The sequence below is a fragment of the Salmo salar genome, chromosome ssa04, assembly GCF_905237065.1.
Source record: "Salmo salar chromosome ssa04, Ssal_v3.1, whole genome shotgun sequence".
Classification (NCBI taxonomy): domain Eukaryota; kingdom Metazoa; phylum Chordata; class Actinopteri; order Salmoniformes; family Salmonidae; genus Salmo; species Salmo salar.
Genome location: NC_059445.1, coordinates 69,256,716 through 69,277,770, shown reverse-complemented (window position 1 = coordinate 69,277,770; position 21,055 = coordinate 69,256,716). Strand labels below are relative to the sequence as shown.

Sequence of the window (21,055 nt, the reverse complement as noted above, 5' to 3'; positions counted from 1 at the left end):
GAAGGTCTTACCGTAAATAGATTTAGAAAAACCTTAGTATAGTTATAATATAAGTTACTATTCAGTCAAAGCTTTGTATAACTAACCCAAGAGAGACCACAGCCTGTCCTTTCCAATGGGAGCAAATGAATCATAGTGGGCAGAACAAGCAAGGTGGTCGGCAGAGCCAAGCATATTTCCGTTAGGGAACGCCTACTCTGTGAAGTGAGCCTGTGTAATAACGCAATTCGCCTTTGCACTCCTTCTAAACAACGCAATTTTTGGCAAAGGGTAAAGTCTACAAAACTTAGTCCACTCTGTTTGTAACAGATTTTAATTTTTGGAACAGAAAACATTAATGAGATCAAATGTTTAATCGATGAGAAAATCACACTGCATGCCACTGAGCTTCCTCTCATCACCACATTTGGTGGTGAGTGGAAATGCCAACCAGATGCTTCAGATTTATGTATCCGGTGAAACATCTGGCTCATTCGTTTTCTCTCTCTCTCTCTCTCTCACACACACACACACACACACACACACACACACACACACACACACACACACACACACACACAGCAGTGGGAGTGGCCATCCCTGCCAGTGCACGTAACCAAACATGATCTATATTGACAAGATAGTCCAGTGTCCACTCAAACAATGCATGTCCTCATAGATGGAAGGCAGGCGGGAAGAGGTGAGATCAGGTGGGACCATTCTAGCCAATGAGAGCAGATACACGTGTGAACAACAGGCACAACTAAATAGTTTTTCCTAAACATTGCCGGAATGCCACGTGCATCCACTTATATCAGTACATTTGTTACAGCCTAAACATTCCGAAAATTCTATTCGATCAAATTAGCCTCACTTAATTGGACACTCTCATAGACCCCCATACAAAAAAGGGCTTTTCTCATGGGGACAGATGTGGGCGGAGTAAATACTAACGTTAGCTTCGCCATTCTATCCGATGTAACTTCGTGGAGGCCAAACTTTAACGGATTATTATTTTTTAATTATGAAAGGCTCCTGGTGCACAAAATTGACGACATATATCGGTGCGCAGTGAGAGTTGAGTGGGGATGAACAGATTTGGTTCAGTCAGTAGCAGTACTCGGCAATAGGGACTCGGGAGCAAATGACACACTGTGCCCGGTGTTGTTGTCTTGCCGGCATGCAACTGAGCAGTAAATTGTATCACCAAAGATTTGTTCTGACTAACCCAAGATAGACCACAGCCGGTTGTTTCCAATGGAAGCGAATTAATCATGTTTGGCAGAACAAGCAAAGAGGTGGGCAGAGCCACGCACGAGCTAGCGAGATCCCACTGGCGCGTTCTAGCATGTATTTGCATATTTCCGTTAGGGAACGCTTACTCTGTGAAGTGCGCATGTGCATTAACTCTATAAACCCTTGCACTCCTTCTAAAGAACACCATTTTTTGAAACTTTGGCAAAGGATAAAGTCTACAAAATGTTGTCCAATCTGTTTGTTTACAGATTTTAGATTTGGAAACAGAAAACAGTATTCAGATAAAATGTTTAATCGCTCCATCTTCTCCCACTGCTGGTCACTGGGCTTCCTCTCATCACCATATTTGGTAGTGAGTGGAAACACCAAACGGATGCTTCACATTTATACATCCTGTGAAATATCTTGCTGTGGTATTACAGTGGCATCCAGATGGCTACTATCAATATTACAAGTTATTTCTCGTGTAGGCGGCTATCCTACTCAAAATATAATCAAGTGGGATGGAACAAATTGGCCACGTTAGCTACCACCAGTGACATGTGACGCAGCAACAGTGGGAAGCTTCTCAATACACCATTGCACAGCTCATTCTATACAGTCATTAGCAAGCAGGGTTGCCAGGTCAAGCACAATTTCTTGGCCGGTGACTACTCAAAACCTACAATGTCTGAAAACTAAGCCAAATGTTTTTTTTTGACAGGATGAAGGGAGATGTCATATCTATACAATTACCTATTTTTCCATAACGTTATCGAGCCAATTAAGTAGGAGAATCATAGTAACTTGTGACGGCTTTGAAAGCAAAATTTGGGTTTCCTCAAAATAATAATTATTGAATGCTATGACATTGCTTAATAATAGCAGTCAAACAAGTTAAATCAACATCCATTGATAGAAAATGATCTGGCAAAGGCAAATTATATTTTTTCTTGACACATATTCAAATTCCTTTATTACGTCATAAGGTACTAACGTCATTGCTGCTCTACCAAGCAAAAAGGCAGTAACTGCTCATTTGGTCGAAAATTAGTTCATGTCATTTTTGCTACATTAAATACATGCTTAATCATGTGGACAAGTATCCTGCCTCTATTGTATTGTGTTTTGGAGAAGATGGGGGTCATGTTAATACCTCTTAAGGATCTGACCCTTTTTTAAATTTTCGCCTAAAATGACATGCCCAAATCCTACTGCCTGTAGCTCTGGAACTGAAGCAAGGATATGCATATTCTTGATACCATTTGAAAGGAAACACTTTGAAGTTTGTGGAAATGTACAAAAAGTAACTGCATAAAGTTACTGTGAAACCAAGGTAAATAAAAGCCATTTTTCTCACTTCCACGCTATGAGCAGTTACTGCCTTTTTTATAGTAGGGCAGTATGGTATATGGCCAATATACCACGGCTAAGGGCTGTTCTTCTGCACGACTCAACACAGAGCGCCTGGATACAGCCATTAGCTGTGGTATATTGGCCATTTTTACAACAGGTGGGTCTAATCCTGAATGCTGATTGGTTAAAACCGCATTCCATTTGGTGTCTATTGCACAAGTTGCCACCGGCTAAATCTATGAAGTTAAAATGCCTATTTACTCTGTTCCATCTGACTGCACAATCCAACCAATTGAAAAAAGGTAAAACGAAACGCAGGTAATTTGCAGTCATTTGAAGTGATTGTGTTATTGTAGATGTGTTGTTGGCTAGCTCCTCTGAATGACAGTGTCCTGATGAGTGAGCACATTTTCTATGCCAGGTGAAATCACGCCTCACCAGCTTATTGTTATGGATGTATCAAAATAAATGTCACTAGAAAACAGTTTAAACAAATGCAAATGCAGTTACTTTACTGTTATTCTGGCTTTTTGATGTGACTGTAAATTAGTAGTAGTTGGCTAGCTAGCAAGCAAGGGATAAGAATGTTGCCAGCCAGTATGGCAATGGAACATTTAAAACGAACGACTGGGTCGCGTCCATAGATAAAGAACAAAAAGACTGAACGACTGGGTCGCATCTCTAGCAACCATAGATTTGTGTCGGGACTATATCTTGTGGAAGGATGAAATAGTAGGCCTATGAATAGATTAATAAAAATAACATTTTTAATTAAAATATGTCAAATCATTTTTTGAATATGTTGGTAACCCGTTGTATAAAAGTGATAATGCCCTCGAAGTCAGTGTTTGGAGGATATATTGGCATGGTTTGCCGACCTGTGCCAATATATCCTCCAAACACCGGCTTCGAGGGCATTATCACTTAAATACAACATACCCTGGGGTGCCTTGATGCTATTATAAACTGGTTACCACTGTAATTAGAACAGTAAAAAGTATACCACAGCTTTCAGCCAATCAGCATTCAGGGATCAAACCAGGTTTATACATTTTAAATCCCCTTTGCACGTGTGCATAACTATAGATAAATCTGACAGGAGAGTTTGAGTGATGAAAGTTGGACTGAGGATCTCGAAATATCTGAACAAGAAAAACTTGGGTGAACATAAAAAAACAAATGTTGGTCTATTTTCTGGCAATTGTGCTGTTATATGTGCCAGATGGTAAGACTGCAACCCATTTGCGACATTAATTTATCATGTCAATAGGCATAGGTTACAGACTAAAATCTGGGTTTATGATTGTAATTACATTTTGCCATAGTTTGCTTAGCTAAAGGCAGGTAGCCCATAGCCCCTGATAGGCCTACATCTAATTCCAGATAGTTTACAGCAGCCTAGACAAGATGTAGGCAAGATGTAAACTGAACGATTTAGCAGCTTGCTTAGTTCAAATGAACAGACTAATATATTAATGGATAGCGAGGTGATTTCGCAATAAGAAGCGCTTGTGTTTCCCAATAGCCTGCTGCAATAGGCTACTGAGGATGGGGTCATAATTTAAATCACTGAATTAAATATTAACTATCAGGAGTCAAAGTAAGACCCAAGTGCAGACTGTGTGAAGTAACAATGTTTATTGTAACCACAGGGCAGGCAAACAACAGGTCAAGGCAGGCAGGGGTCGATAATCCAGAGCCGAGGCCAAGGTACAGGACGGCAGGCAGGCTCAGGTCAGGCAGAGGTCAGTAATCCAGAGGAGGAGCAAAGGTACAAGATGGCAGGCAGGCTCAGAGACAGGCAGTGGTCAGGCGGGCGGGTACAGGGTCAGGACAGGCAAAGGTCAAAAACCAGGAGGTCGAGAAAAGCGAGACTAGGGGAAACCCAGGAGCTGAGCCAAACCGCTGGTAGGCTTGAACAAACAAGACGAACTGGCAACAGACAGACAGAAAACACAGGTATAAATACACAGGGGATAATGGGGAAGATGGGCGACACCTGGGGGGGGGGGGGGGAGACAAGGACAGGCACAATTTGGCATACACATTAATAGGCTACCTGATGGCCACAGAGGCAAATGTATAATTCTCCACATTTAGCCTAATGTCAGTTTCATTGAGGACTTTTCCCCATAAAAAGAACCATGCAGAGGGAGTTCCATTACTTCCATTTCAAATTTCCACTCGGGCAGCCCTGGAGACCCAAGAACTGAGCATACATAAAGCACTTCGCTTAATACCGTTTTCTTACAGCAGTAAATATTAGAATGCAGTTTATACCACCTCCAAGTGAATTTATGTAATGTGCTCTAGTGCGCCCAAAGTCGTTTTCCAGGGCTTTGTATCCATTCTTTCTTGATGTGCATCAGTTCTAGCGTATTATTATGTTTTATGGAAAAAGGGGTTGGAAATAGGTGTCTCCATAATGACAATCTAAATAGCCTACATACAACTGGTAAAAAGTTGTCACGTGCACACGTGCTGCTCTCTCGCCTCTCGTTCACGTGACTCAGCCAATAACTGTAGTATTCTCTCAACAAACATACACTGAGATGGGGGATATGCCATTGCAGATTAGGAGACAGCAGCTAGCAATGAATTATTGGGTCAACCTACAGGGACATGGGGTGTCTCATCCTGCAAAAGGGATTTTACAGGCATGCTGGGTACATGAGCGAAGACAGAACACAAGCTTTGGGTGGGTGGGTAATACCCAGGCGAAGGAGATGGGACTGTATGGAAGCTTGAGAGTCACTTGGGAGTATGGCTAGACGGTACACTGTCCTTCTCTCAGCACATATCAAAGCTGCAGGCTGAAGTTAAATCTAGACTTGGTTTCCTCTATCGAAATCGCTCCTATTTCACCCAACTCCCAAACTAACCCTGATTCAGATGACCATCCTACCCATGCTAGATTACGGAGACATCATTTATAGATCGGCAGGTAAGGGTGCTCTCGAGCGGCTAGACGTTCTTTACCATTCGGATTTGCCACCAATGCTCCTTATTGGACACATCACTGCACTCTATACTCCTATGTAAACTGGTCATCTCTGTATACCCGTCGCAAGACCCACTGGTTGATGCTTATTTATAAAACCCTCTTAGGCCTCACTCCCCCCTATCTGAGATATCTACTGCAGCCCTCATCTTCCACATACAACACCCGTTCTGCCAGTCACATTCTGTTAAAGGTCCCCAAAGCACACACATCCCTGGGTCACTCCTCTTTTCAGTTTGCTGCAGCTAGCGACTGGAACGAGCTGCAACAAACACTCAAACTGGACAGTTTTATCTCAATCTCTTCATTCAAAGACTCAATCATGGACACTCTTACTGACAGTTGTGGCTGCTTTGTGTGATGTATTGTTGTCTCTACCTTCTTGACCTTTGTGCTGTTGACTGTGCCTAATAATGTTTGTACCATGTTTTGTGCTGCTACCATGTTGTGTTTCTACCATGTTGTTATGTTGTTGCTACCATGCTATGTTGTCATGTGTTGCTGCCTTGCTATGTTGTTGTCTTAGGTATCCCTTTTTGTAGTGTTGTGTTGTCTCTCTTGTTCTGATGTGTGTTTTGTCCTACATTTATATTGTATATTTGTTTTTTAATCCCAGGCCCCAATCCCCGCAGGAGGCCTTTTGCCTTTTGGTAGGCCGTCATTGTAAATAATAATTTGTTCTTAACTGACTTGCCTAGTTAAATAAAGGTTAAATAAAAATAAAATAAATATAGCAAGGCATTTATTTCAAGTACAGAGGAAAGTCGGGGAGGACGGCAGGAAGGGACAGAAGAGAGGAGGCCATTTTTACAAGGTTAAGGGTGGGACACAGCCAGTAGAATAAGTCCTTAAATGTGATAGGAAAGCATCCAATAGGAAAGTGTTATTGTCAGGAAACAGAGACAGTGGAGCATGTATTGCTACAGTGTGGGCAGTATCAGAGGGAAAGAGAGAGGCTGAGATCTAGTATGAGGGAGGAGTGGATAGAGGAAATTAGTTTAAAGAGTATATTGAGTAGAACGTCATTAGATATAGTCTCAAATATTTTATCTTTTTTAAGCGCAACGGGGCTGGCAGGTAGGATTTAGTTTCTCTGTCTCTGGCCCACACTCCAGTACAGTAGGTGGCGGTAATGCACCATAACGTTGGATTACAACCGTCGATAAACCCCACCGAAGAACGAACGAACACACACACACACACACACACTCTCTCTCTGATAGTCAGCAGCAGGTAACAGTGACATATTTAAGAGAAATGCCATGGCGGCCGCAGTGCAACTTAGAAGTAGCTCAAAAACCTGCAACCCGTCGTTCAATACATTTTCACCTTCAACATTGTTTTCAAAGTATCCCAATTTGCCAGGAAAACCACAAACATGGCAACACTGTTGACAAGGACAGACTGGGACAAGAATTTGGCCCTTTTATTTTATCCACAACAGCTCACATCACTGCGCGCGCCGCCAACACCCCATCACCACACACACCCTACACACCCTTCTTAGACACAGGAAACAGTGCTGACAACATTTTCATACATCTTTATGTACACTATTTAATATTTATGTGCACTAACCCCTAATTAATTTGTGGTTCAACACCTGAGGAAGTAGAAACTCAAAACGCTAGATTGACAACTCTAAATAATACACACTGCTGGTTTGGGTCAGGACAATACCAGTATTGCGGTACTCGTTAGTATCGTGGCAAGGAAACAAAACATGAAGCAGATTGAACTTCTTTAGGAAAACAGCCCTAATGTTGGAAACAAACATATCATTCAGAGTCAAATCTATTGTCCCAGGCCCTACTGCTAATAGTAGCTAAGTATTCATCCAACAGTAAATTGAAGTTCCTAAATGTGAAATACATTAAAAAAAAATATATATATATATATATATATATATAAAAAATAAAAATAAAATTCTTAAGTCCCTTAAGTCCCTAAAAAAAATGTTTTTTTTGTAGATGTAGGGTACTACCCATGAGACCTACTGTATCCCATCGCGATGGACGGTGCACATTTAGTGTGACCGCCACTCCATATCTCAAAGCCATAGAAAATATATTGGTTGTAAAACAGTTGCTATAATTTTCTTGTTTAACCTTTATTTTGACAGGGAAGACATATTAGGACCTAGGTCTCTTTTCCAAATGCGCCCTGTATAATACAATATTGTAACGAAGACACTGTGTCGAGAAGCAGCTGAAACGTTTAATTAATAAAACAACAACTATTGACCGAACCAACATACCAGTAGCATCTTTGCATAAACACAGGATCAATACTGACTGGGGAAGGAACCTAAGGGAGTGCCAGATATAGGGGAGGTAATAAGTGAGGTAATGGAGTCCAGGTGTGCCTCTTGATGACGTGCAGGTGCACGTAATGATAGATGCCAAGTGTGTGTAATGATGAATCCCAGGAATGTTGGTTAGTATACCGGCAACGGCGAACGCCGGAGGGGAGGAGTGGGAGTAGATGTGACAAATATAAAATGCACATTAAACACAATATATACACTGAACAAAAATATAAACACAACATGCAACAATTTCAAAGATTTGAATGAGTTACAGTTCTTATAAGGAAATCAGCCAATTGAAATAATTTCATTAGGCCCTAATCTATGGATTTCACGACTGGGCAGGGGTGCAGCCAGGGCATAGGCCCACCCACTTGGAAGACAGGCCCAACCACTTGGGAGCCAGGCCCAGACAATCAGAATTTGTTTTTCCCCACAAAAGGGCATTATTCAGACAGAAATATTCCTCAGTTTCATTAGCTGTCCAGGTGGCTGGTTTCAGACGCTCCCGCTGGTGAAGAAGCCGGATGTGGAGGTCCTGGGCTAGTGTGGTTACACATGGTCTGCGGTTGAGAGGCCAGTTGGACATACTGCCAAAATTCTCTAAAAATCACATTGAAGGTGGCTAATGGTAGAGAAAATAACATTAAATTATCTGGCAACAGCTCTAGTGGACATTCCTACAGTCAGCATGCCAATTGCATGCACCCTCAAAACTTGAGACATCTGTGGCATTATGTTGTGTGACAAAACTGCACATTTTAGAGTGGCCTTTTGTCTCCAGCACAAGGTGCACCTGTGTGATGATCATGCTGTTTAATCAGAAATATGAAAAAATTGTTTAGCATATAATGATGAATGTGTTTTGATGATTTTCTACTATAACATAGGGGACCTCTATTTTTAAGTTCAATGGGCGTGAGTGGTGAAACACTATCATTATCTGTTCTTTTGATGTTGAGTCTTTGTCCAAGAAAGGGATGTTTGGGTACATAAGTTATACTGTACAAGTTTTGGTGCCGAATACATTATGTTGTTACAGGCGTCAAGCTTATGGGCATGTGGCAGCAGTGTGTAGAAGGGAGGTTCCTAGGTGTGAAAAGTATGCAGGTAGGACTAGATATATTTAAAAAGCGGAGTAGGGTGGTGGGTTTTTTGTAAGTGTAGGATTAGATGGTAGGGTGTTTGTTGCATTTTTCTGAATTATAAAGGGAGGTATACTCCAGTCTAGTAAGTGGCGGTAATGCAACATTTATTAGATGCCAACCGCCGTTAAACCTAATCGAAGAAGAATGAAGTTCAATGACAACCTGACCCGGAAGTGATACACAGCGGTCTAAATTAGCATTTTGTGTACACACTAGTTCTTACTAAAGCTATTGTAACTAGATATTTTAGTAAGAGCATGGTGTGCAATTGCATCTTATCGATCACTGTATGATAAATAGACGCAATATCTTGCACGAGACAGGGAGAGCTTGGTTAGCAAATAAGCTACGGTAACGTAATCTAGCTAGCCAGCCAGATAAACAACCCTGCGTCATCAGATCAATGCATATTTTGGGGATGGAGTTGGTCTAACGTCTAGAAAACAAAGGGACGTGCCGAAAATGGGTGCATTTTACTGTGCGATATGTAGGCAAACATCTTTCTCCGGAAAAGCACACATCTTCGGGAAAAGTCATCAGAGCAAACTCAAAGTCGTCCTTGTTAAATTCCTTGAGAAGGTAAAATTGGCAACTGCCTGCCTCATCAATGCCAGCTAGCCAACGTTAGCTACGCCTAACTACACTACAAATGTTTTTTTATCCTGCTCAATGAGATGCAAATCATATGAACTATTCCTGAAAGACATGCCTGTGTTTTACAGGTGAAAGAGGCGCGTCGAACGATAAAAAATCCCCAGGTGGAGAGGTTCGATTGCACTCAGCACAAACGCAAATGTTGGTGTTACTGCTGCGGCCTCCAGGTGGAGAGAGATGTCACTGATGGCGACATCACTGTGTTGTTCGGGGGCTTGTTGGAACACATGGCCAGGTAAGATACAGTACTAACTAATATGTTCATGTTAATATAAAGATGGGACGCTTTCACGCAGTTTTTGATTTGCTTTTCTTTACATTTACATTTACGTCATTTAGTAGACGCTCTTATCCAGAGCGACTTACAAATTGGTGCATTCACCTTATGACATCCAGTGGAACAACCACTTTACAATAGTACATCTAAATCTTTTTGGGGGGGTGGGGGTTAGAAGGATTACTATATCCTATCCCAGGTATTCCTTAAAGAGGTGGGGTTTCAGGTGTCTCCGGAAGGTGGTGATTGACTCCTCTGTCCTGGCGTCGTGAGGGAGCTTGTTCCACCATTGGGGTGCCAGAGCAGCGAACAGTTTTGGCTGAGCGGGAACTGTGCTTCCGCAGAGGTAGGGGGGCCAGCAGGCCAGAGGTGGATGAACGTAGTGCCCTTGTTTGGGTGTAGGGCCTGATCAGAGCCTGAAGGTACGGAGGTGCCGTTCCCCTCACAGCTCCGTAGGCAAGCACCATGGTCTTGTAGCAGATGCGAGCTTCAACTGGAAGCCAGTGGAGTGTGCGGAGGAGCGGGGTGACATGAGAGAACTTGGGAAGGTTGAACACCAGACGGGCTGCGGCGTTCTGGATGAGTTGTAGGGGTTTAATGGCACAGGCAGGGAGCCCCGCCAACAGGGAGTTGCAGTAATCCAGACGGGAGATGACAAGTGCCTGGATTAGGACCTGCGCCGCTTCTTGTGTAAGGCAGGGTCGTACTCTGCGAATGTTGTATAGCATGAACCTACAGGATCGGGTCACCGCCTTGATGTTAGCGGAGAACGACGGGGTGTTGTCCAGGGTCTCGCCGAGGCTCTTAGCACTCTGGGAGGAGGATACAATGGAGTTGTCCACCGTGATGGCGAGATCATGGAAAGGGCAGTCCTTCCCCGGGAGGAAGAGCAGCTCCGTCTTGCCGAGGTTCAGCTTGAGGTGGTGATCTGTCATCCACACTGATATGTCTGCCAGACATGCAGAGATGCGATTCGCCACCTGGTTATCAGAAGGGGGAAAGGAGAATATGAATTGTGTGTCGTCTGTATAGCAATGATAGGAGAGACCATGTGAGGATATGACAGAGCCAAGTGACTTGGTGTATAGCGAGAATAGGAGAGGGCCTAGAACTGAGCCCTGGGGGACACCAGTGGTGAGAGCACGTGGTGCGGAGACGGATTCTCGCCACGCCACCTGGTAGGAGCGACCTGTCAGGTAGAACGCAATCCAAGAGTGAGCCGCGCCGGAGATACCCAACTCGGAGAGGGTGGAGAGGAGGATCTGATGGTTCACAGTGTCAAAGGCAGCAGATAGGTCTAGAAGGATGAGAGCAGAAGAGAGTTAGCTTTAGCAGTGCGGAGAGCCTCCGTGACACAGAGAAGAGCAGTCTCAGTTGAATGACCAGCCTTGAAACCTGACTGATTTGGATCGAGAAGGTCATTCTGAGAGAGACAGCAGGAGAGCTGGCCAAGGACGGCACGTTCAAGAGTTTTGGAGAGAAAAGAAAGAAGGGATACTGGTCTGTAGTTGTTGACATCGGAGGTATCGAGTGTAGGTTTTTTGAGAAGGGGTGCAACTCTCGCTCTCTTGAAGACGGAAGGGACGTAGCCAGCGGTCAAGGATGAGTTGATGAGCGAGGTGAGGTAAGGGAGAAGGTCTCCGGAAATGGTCTGGAGACGAGGGGATAGGGTCAAGCGGGCAGGTTGTTGGGTGGCCGGCCGTCACAAGACGCAAGATTTCATCTGGAGAGAGAGGGGAGAAAGAGGTCAAAGCATAGGGTAGGGCAATGTGAGCAGGACCAGCGGTGTCGTTTGACTTAACAAACGAGGATCGGATGTCGTCGACCTTCTTTTCAAAATGGTTGACGAAGTCATCCGCAGAGAGGGAGGGGGGGAGGAGGATTCAGGAGGGAGGAGAAGGTGGCAAAGAGCTTCCTAGGGTTAGAGGCAGATGCTTGGAAGTTAGAGTGGTAGAAAGTGGCTATAGCAGCAGAAACAGAGGAAGAAAATGTAGAGAGGAGGGAGTGAAAAGATGCCAGGTCTGCAGGGAGGCTAGTTTTCCTCCATTTCCGCTCGGCTGCCCGCAGCCCTGTTCTGTGAGCTCACAATGAGTCGTCAAGCCACGGAGCAGGAGGGGAGGACCGAGCCGGTCGGGAGGATAGGGGACATAGAGAGTCAAAGGATGCAGAAAGGGAGGAGAGGAGGGTTGAGGAGGCAGAATCAGGAGATTGGTTGGAGAAGGATTGAGCAGAGGGAAGAGATGGAAGAGGAGAGAGTAGCAGGAGAGAGAGAGCGAAGGTTGCGACGGCGCAATACCATCTGAGTAGGGGCAGAGTGAGTAGTGTTGGAGGAGAGGGAAAAGGATACAAGGTAGTGATCGGAGACTTGGAGGGGAGTTGCAGTGAGATTAGTAGAAGAACAGCATCTAGTGAAGATGAGGTCAAGCGTATTGCCTGCCTTGTGAGTAGGGGGGATGGTGAGAGGGTGAAGTCAAAAGAGGAGAGGAGTGGAAAGGAGGAGGCAGAATTAATGGCCTAACAGACTTTTCTGATGGCTGGCATTATTATTGACCAATGTGCTTGTAAAATTGTGGTTCACCATATTTCTCATGGATCAATGTCAATTGTAATTTCAGGCCTGAACACAGGAAGGGCACCCACACATTCTGGTGGGAGAACAAAGCTGACCCCAAACTGAGGGACAAGTTTATAATCACAGAAAATGAAATGGAGAGGTAAGAACTCCTCTACCGTTTGATAAAAAGTTGTTTTAGCCTACAAGTGTGCCTTGGAAAATGTGTAATATGCCTCAACCTTTCTGTTTTCATTTTAGATTTAAAACAGAGGTGGCAAAAGCTTTAGGCTCATTTGAGGAGAAGGAGGATGAGCTTATCAAGCAGGTAGGACGTGAAATAACTCAGAATTACTTTTAAAGAGTGATATAATTGCATTGTATGTCTTTCTAGAGGAAAAAGTCAGGGCCACATTCACAAAGCGTCTCAAAGTAGGTATACTGACCTAGGATCAGGTCTCGCCTCTTATTCATTGATTTAAAAGGCAAAACTGATCCTGGAAAGGCACTCCGACTGAGACGCTTTTTGAATACGGGCCCTGACGTTTTCCTCTAGTAGACATGTAATGCTCTTTTAGTGACTCTGACATGTGTTATTAATACTGGTCCAGACTGTGAATGTGAGAACTCTGTTCTAGCCATGGTGACATCTGACTGTGGGTGTTTCTCCCCTAGCAAGCCACTCATATCCGAGCTCAGGAACAGCATCGCCAGGAGATCCTTCAGTCTCTCATAGAGGTTTGTTTACCCAGGATGCAACAACAGTATCCATATCACTGTGACCTCCCTAGTTTGATCAAGTGTGATATTTGTAGTGAGATGGTATCAAAATTGCACTGTATTCCCTACACGGTGCACTACTTTTGACTAGGGCTCATAGAGCTCTGGTCAAAAGTAGTGCACTATGTATAGGGTGCCATTTGGGACACCAAATCTGATACACTTTTTATATTCAATAATGTTTTGTACATACACTGAACAAAAATATAAACGCAACATGTAAAGTGTTGGTCCCATGTTTCATGAGTTGAAATCAAAGATCCCAGACATTTTCCATATGCACAAAAAGCTTATTTCTCTAAAATGTTGTGCACAAATTTAAAACCCTGTTAGTGAGCATTTCTCCTTTGTCAAGATAATCCATCCACATGATGGGTGTGGCCTATCAAGAAGCTGATTAAACAGCATGACCATTACACGGGTGCACCTTGTGCTTGGGACAATAAAAAGGCCAATTGTGTTGTGTGACAACTGCACAATGCCACAGGTGTCTCAAGTTTTAAGGGAGTGTGCAATTGACATGCTGACTGCTGGGATGTATACCAGAGCTGTTGCCAGATCATTTTGTTAATTTCTCTACCATAAGCCGCATCCAACATAGTTTTTGAGAATTTGGCAGTACGTCCAACCGGCCTCACAACCACTGACCACGTGTATGGCGTCGTATGGGTGGGCGGTTTGCTGATGTCAACGTTGTGAAAAGAGTGCCCTGTGGTGGTGGGGTTATGGTATGGGCAGGCATAACCTAGGGACTATGAACACAATTGTATTTTACCGATGGCATGAATGCACAGATACTGTGACGAGATCCTGAGGCACATTTTTAAGGTATCTGTGACCAACAGATGCATATCTGTATTCCCAGTCATGTGAAATCCATAGATTAGGGCCTAATCAATTTATTTAAATTGACTGATTTCCGTATAGGAACTGTAACTCAGTAAAATTGTTACATGTTACGTTTATATTTTTATTCAGTATAGATGCTCTGATGTAAGTTCACATTTTGTCACATTATTCAAAGCTATGAGGTAAAGTCACGTCATGTTGTTGGAGTCTGGTGTATGAACCACTGTTGGCTTTTCCTGAATCAACCTCAGCCTAAGGCAGAGCTGGAGCTATCGAACACAGAGGGCCCTTGCAACTCAGTGGACGAGGCTTCCAGGTAAGAAGTTGTGTTGTCCTTCTATAAGAGGGTGTTTAATGTTATTGTACTGTAGTTCTAATGATATACTGGGGTTTGTTCAGTAGGACACCGTAGCAGAATGTTTTGAAGCAGTGAACAAAAAATGGTTTATTGGACAAGTCCAGGTAGTCCCTTCCTCTTTGTCGATTACCCAATCCCAAATCGACCCCTAAACTCCACCCTACCGTGGTTGCTCCACTAAAAGTTTTGTGATTATGCTGCGGTACTTGAGGTAATTTGTGGTTTAGTACAGTACCCTGCATCACCACATTGCTCCAGACCAGCGCAAGGGTGAGTTAGAGCACTGATTATGCGTTTGGGTCCTACTGTGTCTCTAACTGACAATGAATGGGCGACATAAACCTAAATAGAAACCGATAATTGTACACAACTTCAGTATTACTTACTAAAACTGTTACACTAAGGTTATTTTATTTTGTTAGGATTATTTTGCTCTTACTGTAGTACTGTAGGCCACTCCCGACCGGTCACGTTGTACAGCGCCTGAGTGGTGCAACGGTCTAAGAAACTGTATTGCAGTGCAAACTGTGTTGCTACAGATGCTGGTTCAATAACTGTGCCGGCTTGACTGGTTTTTGGTTTCTCTCCCTCTAAAAACAGAAATAATTAATTCTAAATAACAAACTGGCTTTATTTACAAATTAGTAACAATGTCGTACCCCATGTTTAAGAATTGCCTTTTTCCTCGCTCAATTTACGTTATTTGAATACAAAATCATCTCCAAAATAGTTATTTTTTAAACAAAGTGATTATTAATTTAGAATTATATAAAAGCCCCTTGGACATCCTCACAGATATTAACCCTGTTATTAGCAGGACAATATATATTGGTCATGGCTCCAACTGTCCAACATTCTTTCTGATAGTCTTTAATAAAGAAATGTTTTGGTTATCCTGATCTGGACACCATGTACAGTATTATAATAGCCCATTATGGGCTATCAGCAGGACAATATACCTTTACCAACACCTCTCTTTATTTTGATACTTTGTGGATGGGGCCTCCCCAGTGTCACAGCTGTCTAAGTCACCACATCGCAATGCAAAATGTGTTGCCACAGATGCAGGTTTGATACCCATGCCGGCCGCCACCGGGAGACCCAATACTGGCTTTTGGTTTTAATTTAGAATCCTCCAATCCTCTGTTATTATTGGCGGAGAGTCACGTCATATTTTTTGATCTACTGTAGGCCTACCGTAGGCGACATGAGTCTCACTAGTGTTGAGTAATATTCTGTTTTATTTATTTAAAGAGCATATTGAAGTTAGACGCAATAGGATTTGAAGCATTTTCCTATAACTGTTTTAGCACTGTTTTGCGCTGCTCTGAGACAAGCATGGGGACTGGTCTTGATAAATCATTGATATTTTTATTTTGACTGAATCTCCGTTTGGGTATTGGTTAGACTAAAATTATGGTGTAGAAATGTTATGCTCTTAGTGTAACCTTTTTTAACTAGGCAAGTCAGTTAACAGCCTACTCCTTCGGAAACCGAGGGTTTTTCTTAGAATAGAAACACCATATTATTAAGCAACATTTCTTAATCAGTCCCATATACTATGTTCTTACAAAATGTTTTCAATTCTCTAGTACAGCCACTATTGAAGGCTATCAAATGCTTCTTAAAGATGCTCTCTGGTGGTCAAACTAGCACTAACTAGCATTAATGGTACCAGTGGTTGGCACTTAAATAACGTGCCATAGAATTCTGCGGCACCATGCAAGCTGGGCTGCAACATTTACATTTAAATTTTACATTTTAGTCATTTAGCAGACGCTCTTATCCAGAGCGACTTATAGTAGTGAATGCATACATTTTCATTCATTTCATGCATTTTCTTTTTGTACTGGCCCCCCGTGGGAATCGAACCCACAACCCTGGCGTTGCACACACCATGCTGGCGTTGCAAACACCATGCTCTACCAACTGAGCCTAAATGACAAACCTCTGTATGCACTTTATTTATTTTACCAGGTAAGTTGACTGAGAACACATTCTCATATACAGCAATGACCTGGGGAATAGTTTCAGGGGACAGGAGGGGGATGAATAAGCCAATTGTAAGCTGGGGATGATTAGGTGGCTGTGATGGTATGAGGGCCAGATTGGGAATTTAGCCAGGACGCTGGGGTTAACACCCCTACTCTTACGATAAGTGCAATGGGATCTTTAATAACCTCAGAGAGTCAGGACACCTGTTTAACGTCCCATCCGAAAGACAGCACCCTACACAGGGCAGTGTCCCCAATCACAGCCCTGGGGCATTTTTTAGACCAGAGGAAAGAGTGCCTCCTACTGGCCCTCCAACACCACTTCCAGCAGCATCTGGTCTCCCATCCAGGGACTGACCAACCCTGTTTAGCTTCAGAAGCAAGCTAGCAGTGGGATGCAGGGTGGTATGCTGCTGGCTTGACTTGTGTAGACCTAAGAGGATATGTATAAGGAATATGGTTATACTTCCACCTAGCCTATCAGTGAGCAAGTGGAGCTGTCAAATCCTCTGATCCCCAAAAGTGATAAGGGTCTAATGGTCGATTTTGCCTGTTCTTTCGTTTAGTCCTTCGTTAACACGGCCCAGATGCTTTCCCAAATTGAACCTACGACCTCTAAATCCCACTATTCGAAGGTCTTTCCAAATGGCTGAAAAACACCCCTATATGTTTTGCCTCACTTAGCTTACTGGCTTAGTAAACTAATTTAACATCATTATTTGCATGGATATTGTAACATACAGTAAAATGTAAATTAAGTTAATCAGGAAGAAGCTGCTGTTGGTACACATTGGACCAGGGCAGATATATTATAGACATCAGGGTCCTTGTATTTGTAAAGCTTACAGAATGCACCTGTAAATGGGCTGTATGTAATGTTATTCAAGTAATCTGTGTCTTTGTGAGTTCTGTATCACCTGTGGTATGTATACATTGGTGTGATGCTGTTAATTTGAACTTTGGCAGTAGCTCTCACTTCAGGGCCCCTGGATCCGATGAGCAGGCCAGGTCTGGTCGGGTCGACCAAATGGTGGCCAGGCAGTGGGCGGGCCCTGGACAGGGCCTGACCTTCATTGGCTACCAGGTACGCTGACACGTTGCTCGTCAATCATGACAACTATATTTTCTCTTCATGAGTAAGTGACCTGTCAATAAATAATAAAATACTTTACTAATATTATTTCCTTTTGGATGGCAGGATTCTTCCAACAGTGGAAATGTTCACACAGGTAATTGAAAATTAAAACGATACTTCAGCGTCTGTTAGTCACTGTATTGTTGTCTATCTGTGTAAGTTGATAACTAGGTGAATAGGTTTTAATGACTGTTGTAGGAGCCATCCCTCCATGGTTACAGGAGGACCCCCAGGAGGGCAGGTCTGGGACAATGGAGCAGGAGATCGGTCCATCACTCCAGGACTTCCTCAAACAGAGTAGGTCCTTTAGGGTTCAGACACATGAACAGATGAAATCGTGTATGACATAAATCATTGTCCGTTTTAATCCTACTTAAGTCAACTATTTTTCGGACGAGTTGCATACGGGAAAAGAAGCACCGTGTTTTTCCTTTTTGTGTCGTTCAATCATTTCCATTGTCATTACTGGATGAATGGATGACACCCATTGAAAAAGCATTGGCTCCATCCGAAATACTCTGACTCAAACTACCATTTTACAAATCCACACACTAATTACTTAAATTAACTGTCTACTTGAGGAGTTTTGGGACCACCTGGTGAAAGGGCTCTATAAATTCAGTCCGTACTAGGTTTGGTTTTGACCACAGCCCATTAGTCCTTGGTAGATCAGGGTCATGTGCAATCTGTAGACCTGGGCTCGTGTTCCCGATAGCGTTGGAACTTAGGCTTGAATGTTTTAACAATGCATCTTTCCTACAACGGCCGAAGATGTAACATGCGTTTCCTAAAACAGCATGCAGAGAACAGTCACTAAGTGCGTCGTTGGAGCATGTGTCGATACTGTTAAGATCAAAAGAAAGGCAGTGCTGCTCTCAGACCAGCTTTGTCAATTAAAATCTTACCTTTAACATTAGAATGATTTCACAATATTCAATGCAGTCATCTCAATTTTCATTTGAAGTATCAAAATTGCAAAGACATTGGCCATGTATTTATAGTAAACTTTGTTCTGAAGTTATCGGTGGTCAGAGAAACGGGTAAACCTTGCAGATCTTCCAATGGCATTGAGGAGTACACCACATCAGTCACTGGCTTTATCAATAAGTGCATTGAGGATGTTGTCCCCACAGTGACTCTATGTACTTACCCAAACCAGAAGCCATTGATTACAGGCAACATTCGCACTGAGCTAAAGGCTCGAGCTGCCGCTTTCAAGGAGCGGTACTCTAATCCGGAAGCTTATAAGAAATCCCGCTGTGCCCTCCGACGAGCTATCATAGGCAAAGCGTCAGTACAGGACTAAGATCGAATCGTACTACACCGGCTCCGACTCTCGTCGGATGTGGCAGGGCTTGCAAACTATTACAGACTACAAAGGGAAGCACAGCCGAGAGCTGCCCAGTGACACAAGCCTACCAACACTGAAACATGCATGTTCCGGATGACTGATCACGCTCTCTACAGCGAGTAAGAACTTTAAAACAGGTCAACATGTACTCCGAGCATGCGCTGACCAACTGGCAAGTGTCTTCACTGACATTTTCAACATCTGTAATACTAACATGTTTTAAGCAGACCACCATAGTCCCTGTGCCCAAGAACACTAACCTGCCTAAATGACTACTGACCTGTAGCACTCATGTCTGTAGCCATGAATGATTTGAAAGGCTGGTCATAGCTCACATCAGCACCATTATCAACAGATCCACAGATGACGCAATCTCTATTTCACTCAACTAGATCCTGGACTTCCTGATGGGCCGCCCCCAGGTGGTAAGGGTAGGTAACAACACATCTGCCACACGGGGGCATCTCGGGTGCGTGCTTAGTCCCCTCTACTCCCTGTTCACTCATGACTGCACGGCCAGGCACAACTCCAACACCATCGTTACGTTTTCTGATCACACAACAGTGGTAGGCCTGATCACCGACAATGAGACCGCCTATAGGGAGGTGGTCAGAGACCTGACCGTCTGGTGCCAGGACAACAATCTCTCCCTCAACGTGATCAAGACAAAGGAGATGATTGTGGACTACAGGAAAATGAGGACCGAGCACGCCCCCATTCTCATCGATGGGGCTGTAGTGGAGCAGGTTGAGAGCTTCAAGTTCCTTGGCGTACACATCACCAACAAACTAACATGGTCCAAGCACACCAAGACAGTCGAAGAGGGTGTGACAAAACCTATCCCCCCTCAGGACACTGAAAAGATTTGGCATGGGTCCTGAGATCCTCAAAAGGTTCTACAGCTGCACCATCGAGAGCATCGCTGCCTGGTATGGCAACTGCTCGGCCTCCGACCGCAAGGCACGAGAGGGTAGTGCGTACGGCCCAGTACATCACTGGGGCCAAGCTTCCTGCCATCCAGGACCTCTATACCAGGCGGTGTCAGAGGAAGACCCTAAAAATTGTCAAAGACTCCAGCCACCCTAGTCAGACTGTTCTCTCTGTTACCACACGGCAAGCGGTCCCGGAGTGCCAAGTCTAGGTCCAAGAGGCTTTTACCCCCAAGCCATAAGACTCCACAACATCTAATCAAATGGCTACCCATTGCATTGTTATTTTCCTGCTGCGCATTCATTATTTGTTACTTTTCGTTTTTTAAAGTGCAACGTTAATAACTTTGGTTTTGGGAAACCGCTCAGATGTAACGATGCTTTTAACGAACTTGGCCTTAAGATGCGCTTTGGGAAACCGGGCCCAGGGTTGTCATTTATTAGTCCAAACAGTTGCAAAATGGGATGATTTACAACTAAAACAAGTCTATTGGACAAATTGAGGTAGGTCCCTCCCCGTTTCGTTTTCTTCCGTTTTTAAATGTTTTGCAACAATCGGCAAAATGAATACGTGACAATGTTTTGCATTGTAAAAATAACAATGGGCATTTCTTAAGGACAGGTCCAGGTTGTCCCTCTTTCAGTGCCAAATGAATATAACCCCTGACACTCATGTTGCCATCTCTCCCCATACAGAGGAGCAGGAGAAGCTGAAGAAACTCCCCCCTAACCGGGTGGGGGCCAACTTTGACCATAGCTCCCAGACCGATGCCAACTGGCTGCCCTCTTTCGGCCGGGTGTGGAACAGCGGACGCCGCTGGCAATCCAGGTGATGTACTTGTCCTGCTGCAAAAACTGACTATACAGAGTTTCAATTTACATAGCACATGCATGGATGGAAGTGAAATCATCTCAGACCCAAGGAGTGCTTATGGATAGCAAATGAGGCTATTTCTTGTGTGAAGTTAACTTTGTTTTGCTCTACTAGGCACCAGTTCAGAGAGGAAGAGGGACAGACCAACAGACAAAAGAGAAAGAGGGATCAGGGTGCTGAGGGAACAAAGAAACCCAAGCCGCCTGAACAACAGTGACTATAGTATGCATTGTACATAGAAATGTTACAGAATAAAGCAGTTAAAAAACATGACA

The 21,055-nt window shown here is 43.7% G+C and overlaps 1 protein-coding gene across 3 annotated transcripts; it reads left to right on the top strand.

Annotated features, from left to right (window-relative positions):
• Window positions 1-9,196: 9,196 nt before the first annotated feature.
• cenatac (centrosomal AT-AC splicing factor) lies at window positions 9,197-21,053 on the top strand. 3 transcript variants are annotated; one of them, XR_006769666.1, is made up of 11 exons: window positions 9,197-9,607; window positions 9,751-9,917; window positions 12,575-12,673; window positions 12,772-12,838; window positions 13,186-13,248; window positions 14,391-14,455; window positions 17,458-17,575; window positions 17,690-17,720; window positions 17,806-17,923; window positions 20,603-20,735; window positions 20,895-21,053. XR_006769666.1 is itself a non-coding variant. In XM_014197800.2 (11 exons), the coding sequence occupies exons 1-11, from the start codon at window positions 9,491-9,493 to the stop codon at window positions 20,995-20,997; spliced, it is 1,059 nt and encodes a 352-aa protein (XP_014053275.1). In that variant the 5' UTR covers window positions 9,197-9,490; the 3' UTR covers window positions 20,998-21,053. The 3 variants fall into 3 exon arrangements, 2 of the variants coding, with proteins under 2 accessions (XP_014053275.1, XP_014053274.1); XM_014197800.2 differs by having other exon boundaries at window positions 17,461-17,575; window positions 17,825-17,923; XM_014197799.2 differs by having other exon boundaries at window positions 17,825-17,923.
• Window positions 21,054-21,055: the final 2 nt, after the last annotated feature.

Coding starts and splice junctions, on each gene's coding strand:
- cenatac (XM_014197799.2), top strand. CDS start 9,491: ATGGGTGCATTTTACTGTGCGATATGTAGGCAAACATCTTTCTCCGGA. Junction 13,249..14,390: donor TCCTTCAGTCTCTCATAGAG/GTTTGTTTACCC, acceptor AATCAACCTCAG/CCTAAGGCAGAGCTGGAGCT. Junction 20,736..20,894: donor GGACGCCGCTGGCAATCCAG/GTGATGTACTTG, acceptor TTGCTCTACTAG/GCACCAGTTCAGAGAGGAAG.